The sequence below is a fragment of the Trichosurus vulpecula genome, chromosome 5 (genome assembly GCF_011100635.1).
Source record: "Trichosurus vulpecula isolate mTriVul1 chromosome 5, mTriVul1.pri, whole genome shotgun sequence".
NCBI lineage: Eukaryota > Metazoa > Chordata > Mammalia > Diprotodontia > Phalangeridae > Trichosurus > Trichosurus vulpecula.
Genome location: NC_050577.1, coordinates 87,264,073 through 87,288,135, shown reverse-complemented (window position 1 = coordinate 87,288,135; position 24,063 = coordinate 87,264,073). Strand labels below are relative to the sequence as shown.

General features: G+C 37.6%; 1 protein-coding gene across 1 annotated transcript in view; it reads left to right on the top strand.

The window, feature by feature from the left end:
- Positions 1–5,403: 5,403 nt before the first annotated feature.
- RNF32 (ring finger protein 32) overlaps positions 5,404–24,063 on the top strand; it is a 59,176-nt gene continuing 40,516 nt past the window's right edge. The window contains exons 1-4 of the mRNA XM_036760538.1: positions 5,404–5,503; positions 7,811–7,842; positions 7,933–8,182; positions 20,992–21,134. Of these exons, the coding sequence (XP_036616433.1) occupies positions 5,404–5,503; positions 7,811–7,842; positions 7,933–8,182; positions 20,992–21,134 (525 nt within the window). The remainder of the gene's footprint in view (positions 5,504–7,810; positions 7,843–7,932; positions 8,183–20,991; positions 21,135–24,063) is intronic.

The window sequence follows — 24,063 nt, the reverse complement described above, 5'->3', positions numbered from 1 at the left end:
ACAACACATATAAGAGGATGGTGGCCTAAGGAAAGGGGTTTTAGTGTAAGGATTGTGAATGGAGCCATTAGTTGGAAGACTTACATACCCTTTCCTATAGCGACAGTAACACCGATTTGATTTTCATTTTCAGAACAAGAGAACCAGCAAATAAGGTACCAAAATTAAGTGTAAACATGGAAAAATTTTAAGTTGAGCAACCTTTTCAAAACTTTAATTGTTGATGCCCTCCAAATTTCAGTGCCCTGCTCTACCTTTGTTACAGCTTTGGGTAACAATCCTTCTGTATTTTGCTTTGGTCAACTCACATCTGGAGTATTAAGTTTTGGTAGCCACATTTTTGGAAAAACATTAACAAGCCCAGAAGAGAGCAAACAGAAGTTGGGGAAAGGGTGAGTGGTATCTAAAATAATGTCCTACAGGGAACAGTTGAAGGAAAAGAGGAGCTACACCTGAAAAGAGAAGTCTTAGGGATGGATGGTATGGTAGCTGCCTTCAGGTATTTGAAGGACTACATGGTGAAAATTAATTCAGTTTGTTCTATTTGACTTGAGGACAGAACTAGGGACAATGGTTGTTCTAAGATCAAGAGAAAGAAACTTAGACTTGACATAAGAACAAACATCCCATAATTAGAACTGTTCAGAAAAGGAATGAGCTGCTTTGGGAGGTAGTTACTTCCCCTTCATTAGAAAGGGTCCAGAAAAGGCTAGATAGAACTTGTGAGGGGGTGTTATATAAGGAATTCTTAGGTACAAGTTGGACTGGATAGCATCTAGCAGCTATTCCAACTAAGGTTCTGTGACTTAGGGTAACTTATTTTGAAGAACATCTTTTCCACTCCAAGTAATATTTCATAGTAGTGTTTCTCTGGACATTTTATATTAAACAAAAATCATTCAGGTGGTATCTGTGTCAAACTTCTGTTCATTAACAGTGGAAGAAACTGTCATTGAATTTATTTCTGCATTTAATCATTTCTAAATTTTACCATAGATTTAAAACTAGAATAGATCTTAGAAGTCACCTAGCCAATACCCCCATTTTACAGAAAAAGGAAATTGAGGCCAGAGAAGTTACTTGGCCAAACAAAGTGATACAAAGACAAAAAATGAAATAGCCCCTGAGGAACTTATCACAGAATCTTAGAGTTAGAGCAGAACCTTCCTATAAAATCTCTTCTGTCATATCCTCCAACAAGTGGTCAAATGGCCTGTGCTTGAAGAGATCCAATGAGGGCAAATCTACTCTCTACCAAGGTGACTCATCATATTATTTTGGTTAGCCCTAATTATTGGGAAACAAATCTCTGCCTCTCTGGAGTTTCCTTCTAGTTATTAAAAGGCTGACATCAGTGGAAGGTAATGACCCTTCCAGTTCTCTGTTTTCAATGGACTTGAAACTAAAAAAAAATCCTGAAGTTGTTGGAATAGAGCAGATTCACACATTTATGATGCATTAGAAAGAAATCGAAACACAGTGGTGGCCATTAGCCACAGTGATTATTGAAAGTGACTAGATGGGTATAGAAGTGGATAATTGTACTTTCATATGCAGATTCGGTATATTTAAATAAAATTTGTCCTAGTAAGGCAAAGCAACAAACATTTATTAATTACTTACTATGTATTAAAAACTTACTATGTTTACCACTAGGGTAAACACTGGGATACAAATACAAACAAAAAGAAAGATAGCCCCTGCCCTCAGTGGGGGCAATGGGGAAAGACAGCACCTGGAAGGAAGATGAAAAGGGGAAGAGGGAAGCAGCCATGGGGGGCATGGTGTTAAAGTCCAGAAAGCTAGGCTGGTCCCCTCCCCAAAAAGAAAGAACTCGCTAATTAGAGAAATGGGCCAGCATGGGCTAGAAGGCCACAGGATTAGATGGATGGATGTTCCAGGGTGAGGAGACCCCAGGCACAGAGAAGGGTTAAAGGGCGGCTGAGCAACAGTGGAAAGCAGAGACAAGAGGGGATTAAAGTTTGGCAAACAAAATGTGTCTGAAAAGGGATCGTAAAATTGACATGGATTTCAGTGTCAGCCTTTCTAGTCCCTTGTTCACATGACATATACTTTGTATAAATTTAACTTTCAGAAATGTATAGTAGTAAAGAGTGCAAGTTTAACCACGGTCATAGTCATGATACTTCTTCTTTGTAATGTTTCAGTCCTTAATGAAAATGTGACTTCACACTGCAGATCACACCTTTCCCACACTTAGTGTGGTTCATGACCATATCCACCAAAAGTAAGCAAGCCTTTCTCTGATACACAGATAAAATCAACACTTGAGCTATCTCCCTGTTACCCTTCCCTCTTGCTACTTTATCTACCAGTCCCACCTCCATTACCAATCATACATTTCCTTGATAGTGTCCTTTTATGCCACTTCTTGCATCATCATTGATGATAAACTTCAGTCTATTTACAAGGACCACAAATCTTTCTTTTGCTATTGGGGTCATTTGCAATTTTGATTCTTCTAAGGCTGTGGTGTTCTCTGATATGCAGCTAGATAGCCTGCCCTGGAAAGTATTACTATTTAAAAAAACTTTTACAGAATTAAGTTTGGGACCATTGACAATACTTGTATTTTTCCAAATTTTATCCAAGCCTGGATCTCCTTCTGATACTCAGTTCTAAGCCCAGATAATTGGTTATCTGCAAGATATAAATACTTGTGGACTATCCCAGTGTGCTCCTGGTCCAACAAAATATCACCATATGAGCAATATACATTTCTAGACACTTAGCTTTTCCTTTGTAGATGGCTAGTGACCCTCGCTGAGAAGGCCCTGTAGTGTTTGGGAACTCCATGCATTCATTACAATGTCTTTTGCAAACAGAAATCTCTATAATGACTAAACATTAATAGGTGATTCTTTCTACTTTTTGGACTTTGTATAGGACGTCTTTGAAACCTAGGGATATCTTCAGTAAGCACATCTCCCTGATTGATGCCTCTTTTGATGTTATTACTTGGCAGATTGCTGAACAAAGTTAATGCTGTGGCTGCATCTGTGATGGAATTCTGTGCTACTATCACATATGTAAGGGAGATATGTTGTTTGAGGAGCACCTGTAAAGCTGCATTTTACTTTTTTTTGGCAATCATTACACAGCAGATACCATGCGATCTTATAATCTATCTATTTCCAAGCCACTTGTATGAATGTGATGGTGTGGACTGCTGTAGAAAATTGTCTGTGATACTTAGCATTGTTCCTTGCAGAGTGATTAATATTTGTTGAACTGAATTCAAAATGTATCTGTGTATTTCATCCTTGTGCATGAGTATAGACCATTTTCAAAAGATTTTATACTTGAATACATGAAATATTTGTGGTTTTCATTGTATCATGAGGTGAAACAGCTTCTAATCTTCCATTATTCCATCATGTAACATCTTGAAAATTAGCTTTGACTCTAGAGAATCAGCCTTGGCTTGGGCTCCTCATTATTTGACATGGAAATCAAATAGTGGCTAGTCAGAACAGTTTAGGGGCTCCCGAGGTCTTCTGACTGTGGTAATCTTTACATTAGTTGAACTCTTCTGAAAAATGATGATAGGCAATGTCTTCTGTCCATTTTCCGTTTTAGAGAGTGGACAGCTTGTTTAAACATGTCAGATTGGAGTTACTATGTCTTCACAAGGACATTCTCAGAATTATGCTTTCTTCTAATTTGATTTTGATATTTTTCCTTTGCTCTAACTTGCCGATGTGACTACTGTTTTTTTAATGACTTCTGCAGCAGTATCCAGTTGTTTCTGGTCTGTTAAGAAACAGTTAATATCCTTTTTTATATTATTTGACATTTATTATTTTCAGTGTCTTCTGATACTTTTTGAAGAAAGTATTCATGATATTCAGGCATATAAGGTTTATGAATAATTTACAAGGTTTCCACTTCTTTCCTTTCATTATGCAAAACTGTATTTTAAATGTATTTTTCTCTATCTTCCATTGCCCACGATATGTTGAAATTACCAAGCTATATATTGACTTTTATTAGGGAAACTTGTAAAGTATTTGATAACTATTTTTCTACCTCTTTATATTCTGCAACAGGTATTCATCTACAAACTCAAATTATTTTAATGATAATCTATTTGCTTACATTCATTGTGTGAATTTTGAGGTGAAATAATCAGATATCCTATGAAATGAGGTAGTGCGACAAAGTGCACAGAGAGATGGCCTTGGAGTCGGGAATACCTCATTCATATCCCACCTCTGACATGTATTGGTTGCATTACCCTAGTCCAGTCAATTAACTTCTCTGTGTCTGAATTTCCTCATCTGTAAAATTAAGGGAATTGGAATTGATGGCCTCCAAGATCCCTTCCAATTCTAAATCTATGATCCTATGATATTTCAGATTACATTTGGGTCCATGATGCAACCAACTATACTAACTCATTAATTTCCTATCTGAGGAAAATATCTTCACATTTAGCAGCAACTGCTTTATGTCTTTTCATTTGATATATATAGTGAAAATGTTAATATAAATGAGCTACAATTCTTCTAGTAGCTTGTCAACTCATTGGTTACTAGATAAAACTCACAAATTAAAAGTACCAATTGTGAAATATTTGTAGATGGTCTAAGAATTATGTGATTCTTAGTATCCCCCTGCCATCTTAAAGAGTAGATTCATTCTTGTCCCTAGGATTGTACTTGAAACCTTTCTAGTACGGTAGAATGTGCTCTCCATTGGCATCACTTTAAAGAATCCTGGGGTACCTACATGCCATAATGAGACACTAAAGCAGGAATTTTTTGGAGGTTGTTATTCTTTGTGCTAATTTGGGCCTAACAATAACAAGAAAATAAAATTTCTTTGCCAATCAACATCTCAACAGCTATACATGGAACCACTGATTACAGCAAATGGAGAAATTTTGAATGCTGTGAATAAGTTCACTTGCTTTGGCATTATACTTTCCGGAGACGTTCATATAGATGATGAAGATGATCACATATTTCCAGAACTAGCCCAGTGTTTGGGAGGCTCTAAAGAAAAGTGTGGGAGAGAGAAGAGGTACTGGCTGCCTACTAAGCTGAAGGTCTATGGAGCCACTGTGCTGACTTCATTGCTGTATGCCTATGAAACCTGGACAGTATACCAGTGCCATGCCAGGAAACTGAATCCTTCCATCTGAATTGTCTTAGGAGATTCTGAAGATGATCTGGCAAGATAACATACTAGATAACTAAGGTCTTCCTGAGCTGAACTGCCAAACATTCAAACTCTGTTGCACACAGCAACTCCAATGGGCTGGCCATGTTGTCCAAATGCCAAAAATATATTTACCTAGAAGAGGCAAGTACTCACATGGAAGTGATACAAGGACACTCTCAAGTTCTCTCTGAGGAACTTTGGAATCAATTGTGAGACATGGGAGACACTGACCAGGATCATGCAGCATGGTGTGCCCACGTCAAAGAAGGTTCTACGCTCTATGAGCAAAGCAGACCTGCCGTAGCTCAAAAGAGATGTGAGATGCACAAATTTAGAAACATCTCCATTCCAAATGTGAACCATTTGTGCCTGACCTGTGGTAGAACCTTTGGAGCTTGTATTAGTCTGATCAGCCACAGTTGGACACACTGTACCTTGACCCCAACATAGTGATGTCATTTTGGTCCTCTTCAGCAACCAACCAACTACCATTCTTCAGTCTCTCTACTCCCAGCAGACCTTGTATTTAACTTCAATTTATCTATTTCTATTACCTCCATATCTATCCTTTCACTAAGCCCTATGAAAAGGTTACATATTTGTTTATTTATTTGACAGACAGGAAATCATTGTGTCAGTTTTGTAACACTGGAAATAGGCTAACTAATTAAGAATTATTGTCTCTCAGATTAGATTTACTATTTTGTTTTATGAAGAAATTTTTGTATCAAACTGCTGTTGTAGTTGAGGCGTCATCATCTGATAATTAGATTATTGCAACTGGCGGGATCTCTCTGCTGCCTCTAGTCTCTTCTCACATATAAGCCCTACTGAATTGTGTTGTCAGATTTATCTTTCTAAAATATCACTATCATGATAATACACCATAGTCCTCTGTTCAAGAATCCATAGTATTTCTCTATTGCCTACTGCAGGGCTGTCCAAAATATGGCCCGCAGTGCGATGCGGCCCACCTACAAGCATAGAAATTTACATAAATGCTTTAGTAAACGATACCGAGCTACCACAGAGCTCTCACTAAAATAGCAAATCAAAATATATTGTCTATTGTTTCAATAAAAACCTAAGGTTGGACAGCCCTGGCCTACTGCATCAATTTAATAACAATAGCTAACATTCATATAGTACTTAATATGGACCAGGCACTGTGCTAAGTGGTTTTTACAAATATTATCTCATTATTCTTCACAAACAACCCAAGAAATAGGTGCTAAACTGCGGCAGAAAGTTAAGTGACTTGCCCAGGGCCACACAGCAGGTGTCTGAGACCAGATCTGAACTGAGCTCTTCCTACCTCTAGGCTCAGCACTCAATTCACTCTGTCTCTTAACTGCCTCAAATTCTTTCAAACTCTTCTGTGTAGCTTCCTAAGATCCTCTGTGGCCTAATTGTCTGCCTACCTAGTCTCCCAATAACTACCTTCCATCTTAGTCTTTTCACCACCTCTAAGTCCCAGCCCTATACCCACTATCCTCTTTCCTCTCCTTATTCAAGTCTAAAAGGATTGGTCCCCAGTCCAGACATTTCATCGATACAGGGAACTCCTGGATGAGGAAAGTGTTCTGTCAACGCAAGTTGGCACCTTCTCAAAAGCTTATGATCTTAGAGAGTTACCTAAAGCACTGAGTGGTTGTTTCAGTTTTAAGCCCACATCCTCCATGAAGCTTCTTTGAACTCTCCAATTTTTTAACTTATTCTTCCTTTTATGAATCCTACTACACCTGAAGTCAGGTTGTAAGCTACTTAAAGGCAAGGATCATAATTTATATTTCTTTTGTATTTAAGAGTATTTAGTAAATTATTCAACAGGTATTTGCTGATTCATTTAAACATCTATGTAAAACTTAATACCACTTTCTTCAGAAATATAGACTTAGGATCAAATTTTTGTGCTCTACAAGACTTAATTTGATCAGTTGATGTGTTAATGTAATTCTGTTTCCTGTATAGGAATTTAAAGGAATATAAATGATGACTTCTATTATAAAGAAGCAACATAATTCTGTTTTTAGAGGAAAAGAGGATAACTTCTGATTCGACATGAAAAGAAATTCTTCTAAGGTGCATCCTTGATTTTTAAAAAATACTGCAGTAAGATTGCCCATAATTTTCTATTTTAACTAACATAGGCAGAAATAAAGAAAATAATTTGCTCACCAGGTACCAGCCAGGAGATGTTAGCAGGATGGAGAGTAGCTAAGCAGTCCCATGGGTGTGGCATGGGTGCTGCAGGCAACTTCTACTCTAGCATTTGCTTAAGGTGCCTCTTAGTTGCCTGGTAGTTTTATTCTATGTAGGAAACCTATTTAGTTTACCAAAAATTAATAATACATGTGCATTTCTTTTTGGTGTACTAGAAGGCAAGATTAGCCTGAGGTCTAATTTAATTATAGTGCTGCAACATATGTTTAGGCATGTAAAAGTTTTATAATTCATAATGAGTTTATTGCATATTATAATTATGGCTTTAGCAATTAAATGAAAAATTGCTACTATGTAGTTGATATAAATGATGAAGCCAAGTTCTGACTTTAAAAAAAGTTAAGGTAACAGCGGGTCAAACATTCTTCAATTTAGTATGTTTATTTTTTATTTTAACTAGTGACAAAATTTGAGTATCGAGTACTGTCAAAAGTGAGAGATAAAGCCTTACTTTTCTGTTAATTGATAATTTATGTATAGTATTCATATGAATTTTTGTTCATATTTTTCCAACTTCTTTAGGACCGTGCTAAAAATTTAGCTATTACTGCAGTTGCTTTACAAGATCACATTTTACATGATCTTCAAATCCAAACTCTTTCAGTTTGTAACACAAAGAAACAACATAAAGATAGGGGATACAAGCCTCCAAAAAAAAATATAAAAGCAATAGTGGATACTGGACTGAAAAAGACAGCTACACAAATCCCTAGAGGAGAAGAGCCAGAGAAAGAATATGTTCTCGATCCACATCCTCCCCAACTCACTCTAGGTAAGATGGGCTGGCAAGGGCTTCTTTGTGCCAATTAATCTAATTCTTTGTTTATTGGAATATACAATATGCAGTCAGAAACATGTGTACATCAAAGTTAACAAATGATTTCAATGGAATTCCTTGCCATCCATGGAGGTTCAGGGATATTAGCCTAAGTTGTCTTTACCCAAGTCCCAGTTAGAGGCTTGGAATATTTTTGTATAAAGCTTGCTCTGTACCATGATGATCACACTCTGCTTATAGATAGTAGCAAACATTGAGGTTAGAAGTCAGGAAAAGTCTAGTTTGAAGAATCAAATTAAGTACTAAGAAGAGAGGATTCAGCTGATACAATTCACCACATGGAAGAGGCTTTGGAGCCTGTAGGACAGTCTTGATGACATTTAACCCAGCAGGTCAGAGAGAGCAGACTTGGGAACTCAAAGTATTGGTCCCTCCAGGTTTACATTCCAAATTCAAAGATCCAAAGGTCATTCCTCATTCCTCAGGCATTGATGCTGGGCTGGCTGCAACACCAGCATCTACTCAACTCCCAGTTTCCCGACTTCCAGAATCCTGGGTGTTTGGACATCAGCTGGTTCTCTCCCTGATATTTTGAAATTCAGAAAGTCATATCTTTCCAAATTCTCTCACCTAAAATGAAAAAAACCCACCAAGTCAAGCAGAGAGCTCTAAGAACTGAGGCTGTAATCATGGGCCAGATGCTATTCCCAGGCTTATAGCATCGTCTCTCACCAGATAGTGTTAGCAAAGGAGTCAAACCAAAAGCAAAGAGCCACCAAGAAATAGCCCGAGGCTGATAAAGGCCATTGGAAGGTGCCTCCTGGTTTTAGACAGACTGAAGTGCAGCCAGAGAGGCTGCCCTGTGTTGATCACCAAGCTAACAGACTGGGACTAGCTATAGAATATCTCTGTGTCCTCCCAGACCCTCCACAGCACTTCAGTTACAGGCCACCCCAGCTCTCCTGAAAGCCAGCTCCCCAGTCCTTCCACACAGAGAATTGCATCAGTGGAGCATGCCAGCATACTCTGCATGTGTACCAGTCCCTCATAACACAAAGTGTGGGAACAGGCTACAAAGTAAGATAGACATTTTCCTGGGATATCTTAACAAACAGAATATATGCTTCTATGAGGCTATTAAGTGTAACCCTACAGGGAAGGCACTAGAAATGGCTTCTACAGATCCTGGTTGACCTGATGTTCCATTTTTTAAAAATGCTTGAATTTTAGCAGAAAATACATTTAAAATCACTTAACTATACTGTAGAACAATGTGATATTTGGCATAAAGGAAAAATATTATAGAAATCTGGTTGTGGGTTGTGTTATAATGATGTTAAATAATGCTATGAAAGTTTACCAAGAAAATTCTATGCTATGTTTTCAGTTTAGTACAGTGAAAATAATTTGATAGATTATGTAATTTTTCTTCAGTTTATTTAGCAAAAGATAGCTGATACCTTAGGCATAAAAAATCTGTACTTCAATAACATTTGCCCATATTTAGACTTAAAAGGTTTGTTCTCAAGTTGATCCTGGGGCAAAAGCCATAAAGAATTAACACCTGTACTTGGACACTTAATTGAACAGAAGAAAGAAACATACAGCAGAAAGATAAAAGCCAGAGATGTGGAAACATAGAAAGATATTTCTGGCGAGCAAACTCAGAAAATGTACTTTTATTAATTATAGTATTATAGTAGTAACATTGAACTTAAGATTACAATGGCTTTTCTTGGATTTTCTTTGGGGAAAGAGGAAAATCTCCTATGTTTGACAATACTCCAGAAATTAATTTATAGGTAAATTCTAAGTTAAATCCTTTTTAAGAGTTTTTTTACTTGTCTGCAAGAAAAATCTATCTTGTTTTTACAAATAACAGAAAACAATCTTCATTAATTCTACTCCAATGTCTTTGACATGGATTAGAGGTGACCCTGGCATACAAGGGGAATATAGGCTTTAGCAGGTATGATCAAGCTGGAGAGGCTTTGTACTCAGAACCATCAGCGACCTCTGTGTCTGTCCAGACATGAACCATCTGGGTTACAGTAAGTTCAGGGAGGCACATAACCAAAAGGTGTCCAATAAGTGGTAAATTTTGTTGACTGTAGTAAGTCATTAAGGAATGGAGAGGTTTGTGATCTATGAATAGATTAGCAAGAATATACACTGAGAAAATCAGTGATCTTTTCAATTTTAAAGTATGAAACATACAAGTATGTTTCACCTTGCTGAATTATATAAATTAATTTTTAAAAATCAAAATGCATTTGAAGTTTTAAGAGAAACTTTTAAGGTAAGGAGAACTATGACATCATTTTTTTGGCTAAAGACATATTTCTTTTTATAATGCAGCAAATTCAAATTGCAAGGTTAGCATGGTACAGGAGAAAAGACATCAGCTTTGGAGTCAGAACACCTGGGTTCAAAGCCTACCACTATCATTCATTTACCCGTGTGACCTTGGGAAAGGTACCTAACCTCTCTCAGCTTCAGTTTCTTGGCTATAAATTTAGGAGGTTAGACTATGCTCTAATCTATTATCTAATTTATGTTGTTTTGCATATGGATCATAATAATATCCATTTACTAAGAGAACAACAATCCAAGAAATATGATTAAGTGTCTGTGTGAATGACATAACTAAAAGGTGACTGTTGGTTAAAGTAGCGCAGTTGGGTGGCAGTGCCCAGTGGTGGCATAGCTAGACAAGCCTGGGGTCAGGAAGACTCATCTTCTTGAGTTCAAATCTGGCTTTAGATGCGTCCTAGCCATGTGACCATGGGCAAGTCACTTCACCCTTTTACCTCAGGTTTCCCCATCTGTAAAGTGAGCTGGAGAAGGAAATGACAGAACATTTCAGTATCTTGCCAAGAAACCCCAGATAGGATCACAGAGAGTCAAAACTACTAAAAACAACTCAATAACAACAAAAGTTTCTTGAAGTAGTTAGGGAAGGCTTCAAGGAAGATTTTGCGTTTAAACTGGGCCTTGAAGGCTCAATAAAGTTTGGAGAGAAGTACAAAGTGGAGGAAAGCTCCAAGGAGAGAAAGAGACAAAGTGATTTCCAAGGACATTGAATAGACCAAGCTGTCTTTCAATGAAATGTTCTTGTTAGAAAGTAGCAAGAATAAGGTTGTAAAGTAAGGTTCCATCCAACAGACCCAAATTAAGCAGCTTTTCTATGCCAAGCACTGTATTAGGTAATTGAAATACAATGACAGAAATGAGAAACAGTTCTTCAGGTAGCCTTTATTCTGTCCAGGGCTATAACATGTAAACAGATAAGTAAATACAGTATCTGAGAGAGGAGAGCATCAACACGTAAGAAGATCGTGCAATGTTTCCCATAGGAGATGGCACATGAGCTGAACTCTTGAAAGGAGTTAGGGATTCTAAGAGGCAAAGATGAGGGAGAGTATTCCAGACATGAGGGGTAGAGAGCCTGCGCAAAAGCATAAAGATGAGGAGGGAAAACTGATTGGAAGAGCGGTGAGGAGGCCAGATACCTGGATGCTGAATGTATTCTTAGGTTGCCATATAAAATAAGGCTAGAGACCAGATTGTGAGGAATTTGAAATGTCAAGCTGAGGAGCTTTTTTTATCTTAGAGGTAAAAGGGAGTATAACTGAAGATTGTTGCGCCAAGGATGCTGTTGTCAAACCTGTGACTTGGGAAGATTATTTTAGCATCCTTGTGGAGAATGGCCTGGAGGGTAAAAGACTGAAAACAGGGAAATCAATTACAAGACTATTCCAATAGTCTAGAAAAGAAGTGAATAAGTGTTAGCCATGCAAGTGGCAATAAGGATCACATGGGAGAGACATGGGGATAGAATGGATAAACCTTGGTGACCTATTAGATGTGGGAGGAGGAGGGTAAGTGTGAAGGAAACTAAAGAAGGATGATTCATAGTTTGTGAAATCTGGGTGACTGGAAGGACAGGGGTTGTCCTTAACAAAAAAAATGTAGTTTGGAGGACAGGTTTATAGAGATCCTGAGTTCTACTTGGGACCTTTATAGAGGGACTTAAGGGCCAGGTAAGGTGCTTAGATTTTATCCCATTTGTCATGGGAGGCAGTTGAATATTTTTATGCAGGGTACAATACGAGAAGTGGTGTGAATAATATGGTGCAAATAGGTTAGTGTAGGGAGAAACTGGAGGCAGAGAAACTATTTAGGAGACCATTGCAACAATGCATAGTCGAAGTACTAAGGGTGTAGGTGGATGAGGTGGTAACGACATGTTTGAAATTGAGAACAAAGGAAACAGAAAGGAAGGGAAAAATTTGAAAGTCAGAAAAAATTACAGAGCTCAGTATATTGGGTAGGAAAGTAGAGAAGCAAAGATGACCTGGAAAATTGATGGCACCCTAAAAGAAATAGCAGTTGTATGGAGGGAGAATTGATTTGGGGGACAATGGGAAATTTTGTTTAAACATGTTGTTTTTGAGTTGATTATGGATCATCTAAGTGGCAGTTCATTCTAAGGAATAGAAGGAAAGAAGAGCACTAGGGAGAGATAGAGGCAGAGGTAGAGAGACAGGAGGAGAACCAGACTATTACAGTTTCATAAAAGTTAAGGAAAAAGCAGAGACCAGATGCTGCAGAAGCTAAGAAAAAGCTATTGATTTTAATACGAGATCATTTGTAACAGTTAAGAATTTAGTTTTAATAAGTTGTGCAAGGAATAGAGGGAAAGGTAGCAATATAGAGGAAAGAAAGAAATAAAAATTATAGTTTTATTAGAGCCATAGAGCCATCCTGTTTTAGGATGGGGAGACCTATTTCCCCAGGGGAAAGAATCAGGAGAGAGGGAGGAGAGATTGATTAATAATGTTGGCAAAAGGAGGATAACTCATGGACCGTAGTCCTAGAAGAAATGGAAAGAAGATGGAATTGAGAGCACAGGTATAAATGTAAACCTTTTTTTTTTAATTTATCAATTTAATATATTTAGTTTTCAGCATTGATTTTCACAAGAGTTTGAATTACAAATTTTCTCCCCATTTCTACCCTCCCCCCCACTCCAAGATGGGTGTATATTCTGGTTGCCTTTTCCCCAATCAGCCCTCCCTTCTGCCACCCCACTTCCCTCCCACCCCCTTTTCCCTTCCTTTCTTGTAGGGCAAGATAAATTCTTCTACGCCCCATTGCCTGTGTATCTTATTTTCTAGTTGCATGCAAAAACTTTTTTTTGTTTTTGAACATCTGTTTTTAAAACTTTGAGTTCCAAATTCTCTCCCCTCTTCCCTTCCCACCCACCCGCCCTAAGAAGTCGAGCAATTCAACATAGGCCATATGTGTATCATTATGTATTACCCTTCCACAATACTCATGTTGTGAAAGACTAACTATATTTTGCTCCTTCCCAAACCATCCCCCTTTATTGAATCTTCTCCCTTGACCCTGTCCCCTTTCCAAAGTGTTTGTTTTTGATTACCTCCACCCCCATCTGTCCTCCATCATCCTCCCTTTTTTTATCTTCTTCCCTCTTCTTTCCTGTGGGGTAAGATACCCAATTGAGTATGTATGGTATTTCCTTCTCAGGCCAGATCTGGTGAGAGCAAGATTCACTCATTCCCCCCTCACCTGCCCTCTCCCCTCCTCCCACTGAACTGCTTCCTCTTGCCACCTTTATGTGAGATAATCCACCCCATTCTATCTCTCCCTATCTCCCTCTCTCAATATATTCCTCTCTCATCCCTTAATTTGATTTTATTTCTTTTAGATATCTTCCCTTCATCTTCAACTCACCCTGTGTCCACTCTCTCTCTCTCTCTCTCTCTCTCTCTCTATATATATATATATATATATATATATATATATATACACACACATACATATATACATACATACATATTCACTTATATATATACATAAATATATATATATGCATATTCCCTTCAGCTACCCTAATACTGAGGTCTCATGAATCATACACATCATCTTTCCATGTAGGAAGGTCAACAAAACAGTTCAACTTTAGTAAGTCCCTTGCAGTTTCTTTTTCTTGTTCTTTTTTCTTGATTACCTTTTCATCCTTCTCTTGATTCTTGTGTTTGAAAGTCAAATTTTCCATTCAGCTCTGGTCTTTTCACTGAGAAAGCTTGAAAGTCCTCTATTTTATTGAAAGTCCATATTTTGCCTTGGATAAATGTAAACCTTTAAATAATAAAGGGAGAAGTAAGGATATAGATACATCCTTGTGAGAGGTGGGAAGAGGAAGCAGCTCATGAGTAGTTTCTCATTTTTAAAGTAAAATTAGAGGTGACCTGATGTGCCAACAGTGGGCAGAGCAGAGGACAGAATCTAGGGACTTAAGGAATATGGAGAAGGTATGAAACAGTCACTATGGGAGGCACTCTAAAAATTTTATACAGTGCAGGATCAAGGGCCAAGGTGAAGTTAGATTTGTGGCTCACCCCATCTACTCACAGTGATCTGTGACTCTGGAACCAAACTGGAGAAAACAGACGGTAAAAATGATATGGCATCAGAAGTTATCATCACAGAAGTTCAAAGGGTCAAGAAGTGTTTGTGTGAGTGAAGGCAGCTATGAATGGCTGACTAGAGTGATGGATGAAAGAAGAGAAAAATGTAGCTAGAAAGGGGATGGGGCAGGCAAAGAAGGGATTGGAAATCCCATAGATGATGAATGGCACATTCACTATAAATACAAATAATGAGAAATATTTGGGAGTTGGTTAGATTTCCTATATATAGTGACATTTAGTTATCTAGAATTTAGATTTCTAGGAAGTTCAAATATTTGAAATGCTTCTGAAACTGAAATGTTAAAAGAACAAGAACAATAAGAAGAAAATGAATCAATAAACAAGCATTTATTAAGCACTTATTATGTGCCAGGCACTGTGCTAAGTAAGCACTGAGGATTGAAAGAATGGAAGAAAGACAAGTGTTCTTATTCTCTGGTGCCTTCAGAATACTGAACAGAGGAAAAAGCATTAAATTAAAGCTGTAGAGTTAGTTTCCCAAAAAATGAGAGAAAAAAGTTAAGAATATAAAATATAAAAATATAAAAGCTCTTTCTTCAAAGAGCTTACATCCTATTGGCAGAGACAACATGTGTCATAAATGGAGACATACAATATACATACAGAATCAAAAAGAATGGAACCCAAAAAGGAAAGCTCAAGTGGATGAGCTTATTAGAAAAGGTTGTCTGTGGAAGGAGGCATTTTACCGGAGTCTTAAAGGTAGCCAGAGGATATCAAAAACTGGAATTGAGGAAGGCAAGCATTTCAGGCTTGAGGGACAGGGCAAAAGCATAGAGATGTGTGATGGAAGGTTGTATACAGAGAACAGCACATAAGCCGGTATCCCTGAATTGTAGAGTAAGTGAAGGGGATTAATGTGAAAGAAGACTAGAAAAGTTGGAAGGTGCCATCTTTGTAAAGAACCCTAAATGTCAAATAGAGAACTTTCTCTTTGATCTTGGATATAATAGGGAACACCGGAGTTTATTGACTAGAGGGCTGAAATGTTCAGATCTACACTTTGGGAAAATCTTGGCAGCTATGTGAAGGATGAATTGGAGTTGGGAGAGACCTAAGACAGGAAGACCAATTAGAAGGCAATTGCAATAGTCCTACTGAGAGGTGATAAGGGCCTGAACTCAAATGATGACTGTAGGAGTAAAGAGATGTTTTATAAATAGAAATAGGAAGATCTGGCAACTGATTAGATATGTGGTGTGAGGGAGAGTTAGGGATGACACCAAGGTTGTAAACCTGAACGACTGGAAGGATGGTGGTACCCTTAACAGTAATAGAGAAGTTCAAAACAGAGGAGAGTTTGGGGGAAGGTAATGAGTTCTGGTTTGGACATGTTGAGTTTGAGATGTTTCTGGGACATCCAGTAGGAAATTTTCAAGAAGCAGCCCCAGAGTCACGAACAATGATGAGAACACTGGGAAGAGCTCGACGTCCAGAGATTACAAGGTGACACACTATGATCGGTTGGTTCACCATACTGGAGGAAAAGAACAATCTCATTGGCTAGCAGTAGCTATAAAAACTCAATTGCTTGCATAAAAGCTAAAAATGTAGAAGTGACAAGGAAAGAATATAAAAGAGAAGGGAAAGGTGTGGTTACCAGAAAGCTTCACACAAAATATAGTTAAGAACCAGGCAATAGTTAGAAGAGGTTATAATGACAGCAAGCTTTAGACAGCTCTAGAGTCTTAGGGGATAAAAAGACATTTAAATCAGGGGTCATTGTCAAGAGCATGTATAGACTATTTGATAAATAACTATTATGCTTTAAAACCTATTTTCTTTTTTTCTATTTTATTTTCTTATGTGCATTTGCATGATAAACTCTGGAATCTATTTCCTTTCATATTGAATAGAATGTTGTTCAGTCCAACTCTTCATGACCCCACATGTGGCAAATAGTGGGTACAGTGACCAAAAAAGAGTTGGAAAGCCTTAATTTAGAACTCAATAGCCTCTAAAGATATGCCAGTGCTGCATTATAGGCATAGGACAGCTCCCCAGTTAGGAAGATAAACGATGACTCAGGTCTCAGAAACCTGTTTTGATTCTCACTGTACCCAATTAAAGACACATCGGCTATAAGAGAGTCCTCCAGAAGATGGAAGGAATTAGTAAAAGTGAAGCAGTGGTACACGCTGCACTGGAGTCAGGAGAGCTGAGTTCTTGATTCCAATCTGCTGCTCTGTGGCCTTTTCTTCAGAGACATGAAGATAATTACGGGATTAGATACATAAATAAGACTTGCATTCAAGTCTCAAAATATACAAGCTCAGAAGTGCCCTAGAGATGATATATGAAGAACCCAGTATTAGTAATCAAGAACTTGAATTTGAATCTTGGTTCTTTGAATTACTGCCGGTATTATGAAAGGAAAAGTTACTTTCTATCCCTTTCAGTAATGTCTGAGGCTATCACTTTATACTAACAAGTTAAACCATAACACTCCAGCCTGTATGGTAGTGTATGCACAAGCAACAGAATGGAAGTTGGGCAAAGGTCAGAGTGTATTTTAATTTCTGGCCTGAAATTCATGGAAAAGACAAAAGATTGCAATGAGCAAGTGTGGTTGAGTGAGCCCTGTTTATTTCTGATGGAGGTGACTGTTACATTTCAAAATGATATAGAATCAGTGAAAAAGAACTAGCAAGCATGGTGCTACAAAACATTTTTATAGCTTTTCAAGCCATAATATTGACATTATATGGGACTAACCAATCTTTTTATGATTTTAAAGATGCAATTGTTAATGGTACTTGTACCTAGAATACAAACCTAGTCAAACAGTAGGGGAAAATTGTGGCCTAGGGTATCATCTTCTTAGTCTGATGATGAAAAATGTATGGTCCATCCAAAACACTTTAGCACAAGTCTCAAAATGGTAAAGAGTACCAGGGGTGGGGAACCTGCTGCCTCGAGGTCACATGTGGCCCTCTAGGCCCTCAAGTGTGGCCCCTTCATTGAATCCAAACTTCACAGAACAAATCCCCTTGATAAAAGGATTTGTTCTGTAATACTTGGACTTAGTCAAAAGTCTATAGCCAAGGACCTAGAAGGCCACTCGAATGCAGCCTATTATTTATTATGCTCTTGGTATAGATCTCTTCCCCTTGTAAAGTCTGAACACAACTGCCTGTATGCCTTGGAGATAGAGATCTCACTGTAAAACCTCATCAAGTCTCCCCTCCTTCCTCAAACATCCTCAAGCTGAAAGGGATGCTGGGAGAGGCCGGTTGGAGGTGAGCCACGAAAAAGAATTCTCCAAGGAGTTTGTCCTTTGTCCCTTCAGCCCTTCTCCACACCCAGGCTGGTTGGAGATGCAAAGGAGTCAGTAGAGCTCAAAGGCAGGATAGAAAAGTATGGGGGAGCCAAGAAGAGTGGGTTTCCAATATTTGCAGTTTAGGAAGAGTGAGGTGAGAGGGAGAAGGAATGGGGGATGGACAGCAAGTGAGAGGTGACTTATTAGTCGTCTTCTCAAAAAGCTCCATACTTAACTGATTTTCCAAATATTCCCATTTACTTGTATTCCATGTAAGGTCCCAAGCTGCCTAACACTTTCGCGTAGCAAAAATTATTTTTAAGGAAAAATTTCTAATCTGAAATAGATCAGTGTTATTTTTAATAGAGTATTTTTGGTAATTATTTTTCAATGCTTATGAAATATTGTTTCCTTTCAAAGATCTCATTTTAGGATATATGAGCTCCATTTGGATCAATATGGTGATCTTATTAAAGAGATGTCCATTAAAATAATGTTTCAAAATTTATAGAGTTAAACATAAATCATAATCTTTTGTTGTTGTTTTTGTTAAATTGGGTCTCATCTCATCTACACTGGAAATGCAGAGTCCACTCTTGGGCTATATCCCTAATACTGATAGGCAGAGTAGGTTGAACCCACCCCAGCTTTATTACCTGGACTAGTTCACCCCTTCTTTGGAAGCATAGTGGCCCTTTATTCCTGAAGACTCATACTATTGGTGCCAGACTTACTGTGAACATCCAATCAGCTTTAGCTTTACTGCAGTTCAGTACTCCCATAGTCCCAAATCCACCAGCATGGGTGTCTACGAGTGTGCATTACCATGCTCAGATTTAAATAATTTTAAATCTTCATCTCTAGGGCATTTTAAAATATTACTCTATAGTAAAACTGACTATCTAGAACTCACAGGAAATGTTATCTTAAAAAACCACATTTTCCAGACAGCCAGGGGTTTATGTACCCAAACTTATGATTTTTAAATTTTGAATAGAAATTTTATTATACATTGCCTTGCTTTTTTTGAGGCAGTCAGAGTTGAGTGACTTTCCCAGGGTCACACAGATAGTAAGTGTCTCAGGCCAGATTTGAACTGAGGGAAAGGAGTCTTCCCGACTCCAGACCCAGAGCTCTATCTATTGTGCCACCTAGCCGCCCCACCTTGCCTTCTTAAACATGATATTCTAAAGATGATATTAACTGTCTTTAACACATTTATCATAAACATCACTCTATTGTGCTGAAAGGTATAGTTGTGTCCTCAAAACTAATTGAAGATATGAGCCAAGGTTAATATGATTTTTTTATTCATGTTTTCTTTTTACAAATTTTCTATCCCCAACTTTGCTGTTATTAGTTACTTCTTATGTGTCTACAGGTCCCACAGTGTATCTACTTCACCTAATTGTCTATTCCAATCCCTGTAGTGATAAGAAACTAGATCATTTTACTTGTTAGAATTGTGTGCCAACTAAGAGTATATAATCTTTGAGTCGAGGCCTGACTGTGTCTTTTGTGCTTAAAATGAATATGTTCCTAGAATTTATAACATCTATTTTAGTAGCAGACCCTTTTTTTTTTGCCTACTTCCTGGTCTTTGCTTATACAACTGAAGTTGTTGAATAAATAGCTCAATTGCAGATAGATAAGTTATCTTCACAACACTTTTCCTATGCAAAGCTCTTTACCAGCTAGCAAATTTATCTTTGTCTCTTAAATATTAACCAGCCACTAGAGACAGAAAAGGACAAGGATTGATAATTGATGGGAAAGGTTGTTCTTAAATCCAGTTCATAAACTAGGGATTTTATGTTTTTTAATAATCAATATCTTAGTGAATATACTTATACAGGCATAATTCCACTTCAAGCAAACTGAATATGTGAGAATTCAGATTTTTTAAAAATTTAGGGAGAGACTTTTTACAAAAAGGAGTCTACAAGGGATTGGATTCACTGCAGGATTGCTTTCAGTAGCAAGCTTTTTTAGAACATTGACTATATTTTGATATTTCAAAGACCTGTGATTTCATCAGTGTAATTACTCCCTCAGGAGATGGTCTTCATGAGTTACTAGAGCCAAAACAATTCATAACATAATGACCAATTTCCTGAGCATAAAGTTGCATAGAAGACTATATTAAAGTTGAGAGGGAAAAGAAAAAAAAAAGGCATCTCTGCTCTCAGGCTGATCCTTGAAAGACAGATATAATCTGTTACTGCTCCACTGGGAGGAGTCTGAGAATCCAGGTTCACCTCTAAGCCACAAGAAAACTTTAGAATATGGCTTTAATAGAGGACATTTATATATGATTGAATTTGCAAAATTTTATTTGCACACAACTTTTAGCCAGTGTGGGGAAGAAGTCTTAACAGTCCATAATAATATAATAGAACCTAGTTACTTTTTTTGGCAAAAGTATCTGGGTACTCCTCAATGTGTCATAATTTGGGTGCAAGAATGGCATAATAATAGTATGTTTACATATCTAAAGATCCAGTGGTCAGTTTGGGTTGTTTTCTCGGTAAATTCACAGCCATGAAAGATTTTTTTTCTCCTTGGTACCTTTCTGGTTTTTATTTTCTCTGTTCCCCACCCCCAAGTCTTAACAATGAAAAGGTGAACTCATTTTTCCAATTGTTTCTTCTTTAAATCTTAACTTTCCAGACAAATTTGGTGGGCCCTTGATGACACTATCTGTCTTACACTTATTTCCCTTCTCCTCTAATGCCTTGCCTAGTACTGGGCACATAGTATGTACTCATTAAATTAGTTGGTTGATTGACTATCATATAATAAAAAGTATAAGAATTAATATTCCTTTTTCCTATGATATTATTTTCTCTTCCCTTAGAGAAAAAGGCCAGCTGTATAAATGTGAAATAACACAAAAGTAATTATAAGATATATTAAATATGACTGTAATGTGCTTAGAGAAATACCTCTTACAATTATTAAATGTTAAGTTCAATATTCTAAAATATATTTTAATTGAGATTTTGTGTTTTTTTTAACTTTAGCACAGAAGTTGGGTTTGATTGAACCTCCTTCATTGCCTCTATCAGCCGAAGAATGGGCAAAAGTAAAGGAGAGGTCCATAAAACAAGGGGATTCTATGCATCCATGTTCAATATGTAGAGAAGAATTTGAGCTTCAGTCACAAGTAATATACAGAAAGAGCATTTGAATTTAGCTATCTCTCTATCAAAATTAACATAGATTACTCTGCATCTTTAAGCTATTTAATTGACATACGTTAACGTCTTCCACAGCTCCCCTTCACTACATGTTACATCATAGTAAATGTAATGTAATGGTGAGAGACAAGGGAGAAGGAGGTAGATCAGTAATAGATAAAAAAAGTAATGGTTGTCCAAGTCCCACAGGTTCTTAGAGTTCGGTTCTCATCCTCAGCACCAACTACAATATTCCCTTCTACCTAACTTCCTTTGGCATAGCCTCAAATAATTATGGACAGGTGTCATGTTTTCTCCTTCTAAATATCCCCAGTCCTTCATAATATTTGTTAGTAACTCAGTTCTAGTTCCCTTGCTATGCATTTATCTTTGGGGAATTGTTTCTCAGCATTCTGGAATCTGCTTAAGAATATCATGGAGATATATTTCACCCTGACCCCTAACTGTAGCCAGGAAGTGTTCCTGCCCTTCCTCTCCCAAAATTTATTAAAATATAGGATTCTTTCTTTTGTGGGCCCCAAAGCTATCTCTCCCTAAATTTTGGACCCTGGTATCTCCTTGGTCTCTTATCTTGAAGTCTCTGTTTCTCTCTTGTTTTGCCCTATCTCTTTCCTTGCTAGCCTGAAGTAAATTCTGCCAGCCATATCACTTGAGCCTTTCGTGGTAATCACCTGTTCCTCACCAACTACTAGCTGAAACTTGGCTCAGTGTACCCTTATTGCATGATTCTTTCATCTAGAGCAATTTCCCATCTAATTTTGTACTCCAGATCCCAACTGGCCCTGTCCCTCGATCACTATTACTGGCTAAACTAAGTTGAAAGACAGAGACTTGGTGGATGCTCACTTTCCCATCTCCATGTGATGAGTTCCTGGCCTCACTAGGGCTCCTCCCTATAAAGAGATCTTGAGGTTTCTGTGGGGCTTCAACAATTACAATAACCAAATGTACTTATGGACATAGAGTGTTAACAACATATTGTCAAACCAGAGTTGAGTTCAACAAACATTTATTGACTTCCTACTTGTTGTGTAAGGCACTTTGATGAATGAGAGAGATGCCCTCAAGAAGCCTACAGTTTAATGGAGTTTACTCATAAGATATTTCTATTTTTAAAGAAAATAAATAACTTTATGGATCATGATCATGCAAGAAGAAAATATACTTTATAATGAATGTACATGGGAAAAATCTCTCTGAATTACAGGAACTAAATATTCTTAATAATCATCATACATTAAGCTTCCTATCACCACAATAAGATACGTGACATAGAACGTGTTTATAGAGATTACGTACTACCTTGTACTGCACTTTTTACATGTCTTATCCTTGCCCCCCCCAACTAGATTATAAACTTCTGTAGGACAGAGGACTGCTTTAGACTTCTCTGTATTCCCCCATTAACACTATAACCTTAGACTACATGCTTATTTAGTGAATGAATTAACCAAATGGACTGTGTGCACTTCTTGGGTGCCACATGTTAGGAACCTAGAGGGTGGCTCAGAGTATGGTGAGTGGCCTTAAGATCATGCCATACATGGATCACTTGAAGGCTGGGGATATTTAGGAGCAGACTTTTGAGGGACATGACAGTTGTCTACAATTATTTGAAAGCTGTCAGGCAGAAGAGATTTGTTCTGCTTAGGAGGCAGTGTGCTTCAGTAGAAGGAACATGGATGTGAAGACAAGTAGACTTGGGTTCTGATCCTGGCTCTTCCACTTACCACCTGGGTGACCTTGGGCAAGTCTGTGGACCTCAGCTTCCTCAGCTATAAAATGAGAAAGTTGTACTAATGACCCTGAAGATACCTTCCATCTCTGAGTCTATGGCCTTATGATTCTAGATTTGGCAAGAGAACTAGTACAAAGAATGGCAGTTAAGAAAAGCAAATTTCCATTCTGTGGAATAAAAAACTTCTTAATGGTTAGAATTCTCTGAAAGTGCAATGGCCTACCTTGGAAGGTAACAGACTCTCCCTCCACCAGAGATTATCAAATAGGGCTAAATAATTATTTCTTGGGAGATAGATGGGGTTCCTATATATGTATTAAGTTAGATCAGATGGCATTTGGGGAAGATGAAAAATTCAAATGGGAGAGCATTCATTGTTGTATACAATGTTATTTTGTGTACACTGACCTAATTGCAATTCCTCAAACCTAATCCTCCATCTCTTGCCTTGGTTTCTTGGCCCCCATACTTGGAATGCTTTGCGCTCTCTCCTCTCTGCCTCTTAGCTTCCTTGGCTTCCTTTAAGACTCAGCTCCAAATCCCATTTTCTATAAAATGCCTCCCCAGCTGCTAATGTCATCCCCTCTCATATTACCTTACATCTGCTCCGTGTATATCTTTACAAGTTGTCTTTACATTTTGAATAAATGCTCCTTGAGGGGAGAGGCTGGTTTTGCCTTTCTCATATTCTCTGTGCTTAGCACAGTGACTGGCACACAGTAAGTGCTTAATAAATGCTCTCTTACAGACTTTAGGGTCAGAAGCCTAGAATCCAGAGCCATCTAAACCTCAAACTTCACTGATTCATACACATTTTCACACATAGTAGTGAGAGCCATAGAAGTTTGAACTAATGAATATATCCACAACCATAAATTATTTGATATTTTTCAGGTTCAAATTCTCATGCTATTTTCAAATTAAGATTATTTGTGAAATTTTTTAAAGACCAGCCAGATCTTGATTGCTCAGAAGTTAGATACTTTGGAATGTATTTTAATTTGAAAAACAACTGCATAGTTACCCTTTAGGACTAGAACACTAAACCTAATTTAGGAATGAGTGATACGATAGTAACATGAGTTAATTCAGATCGCCTGTAACATAGGGTAAGAACTACTTATTAATTATTTGGTCTGAAAGGAAGATTTGATGGA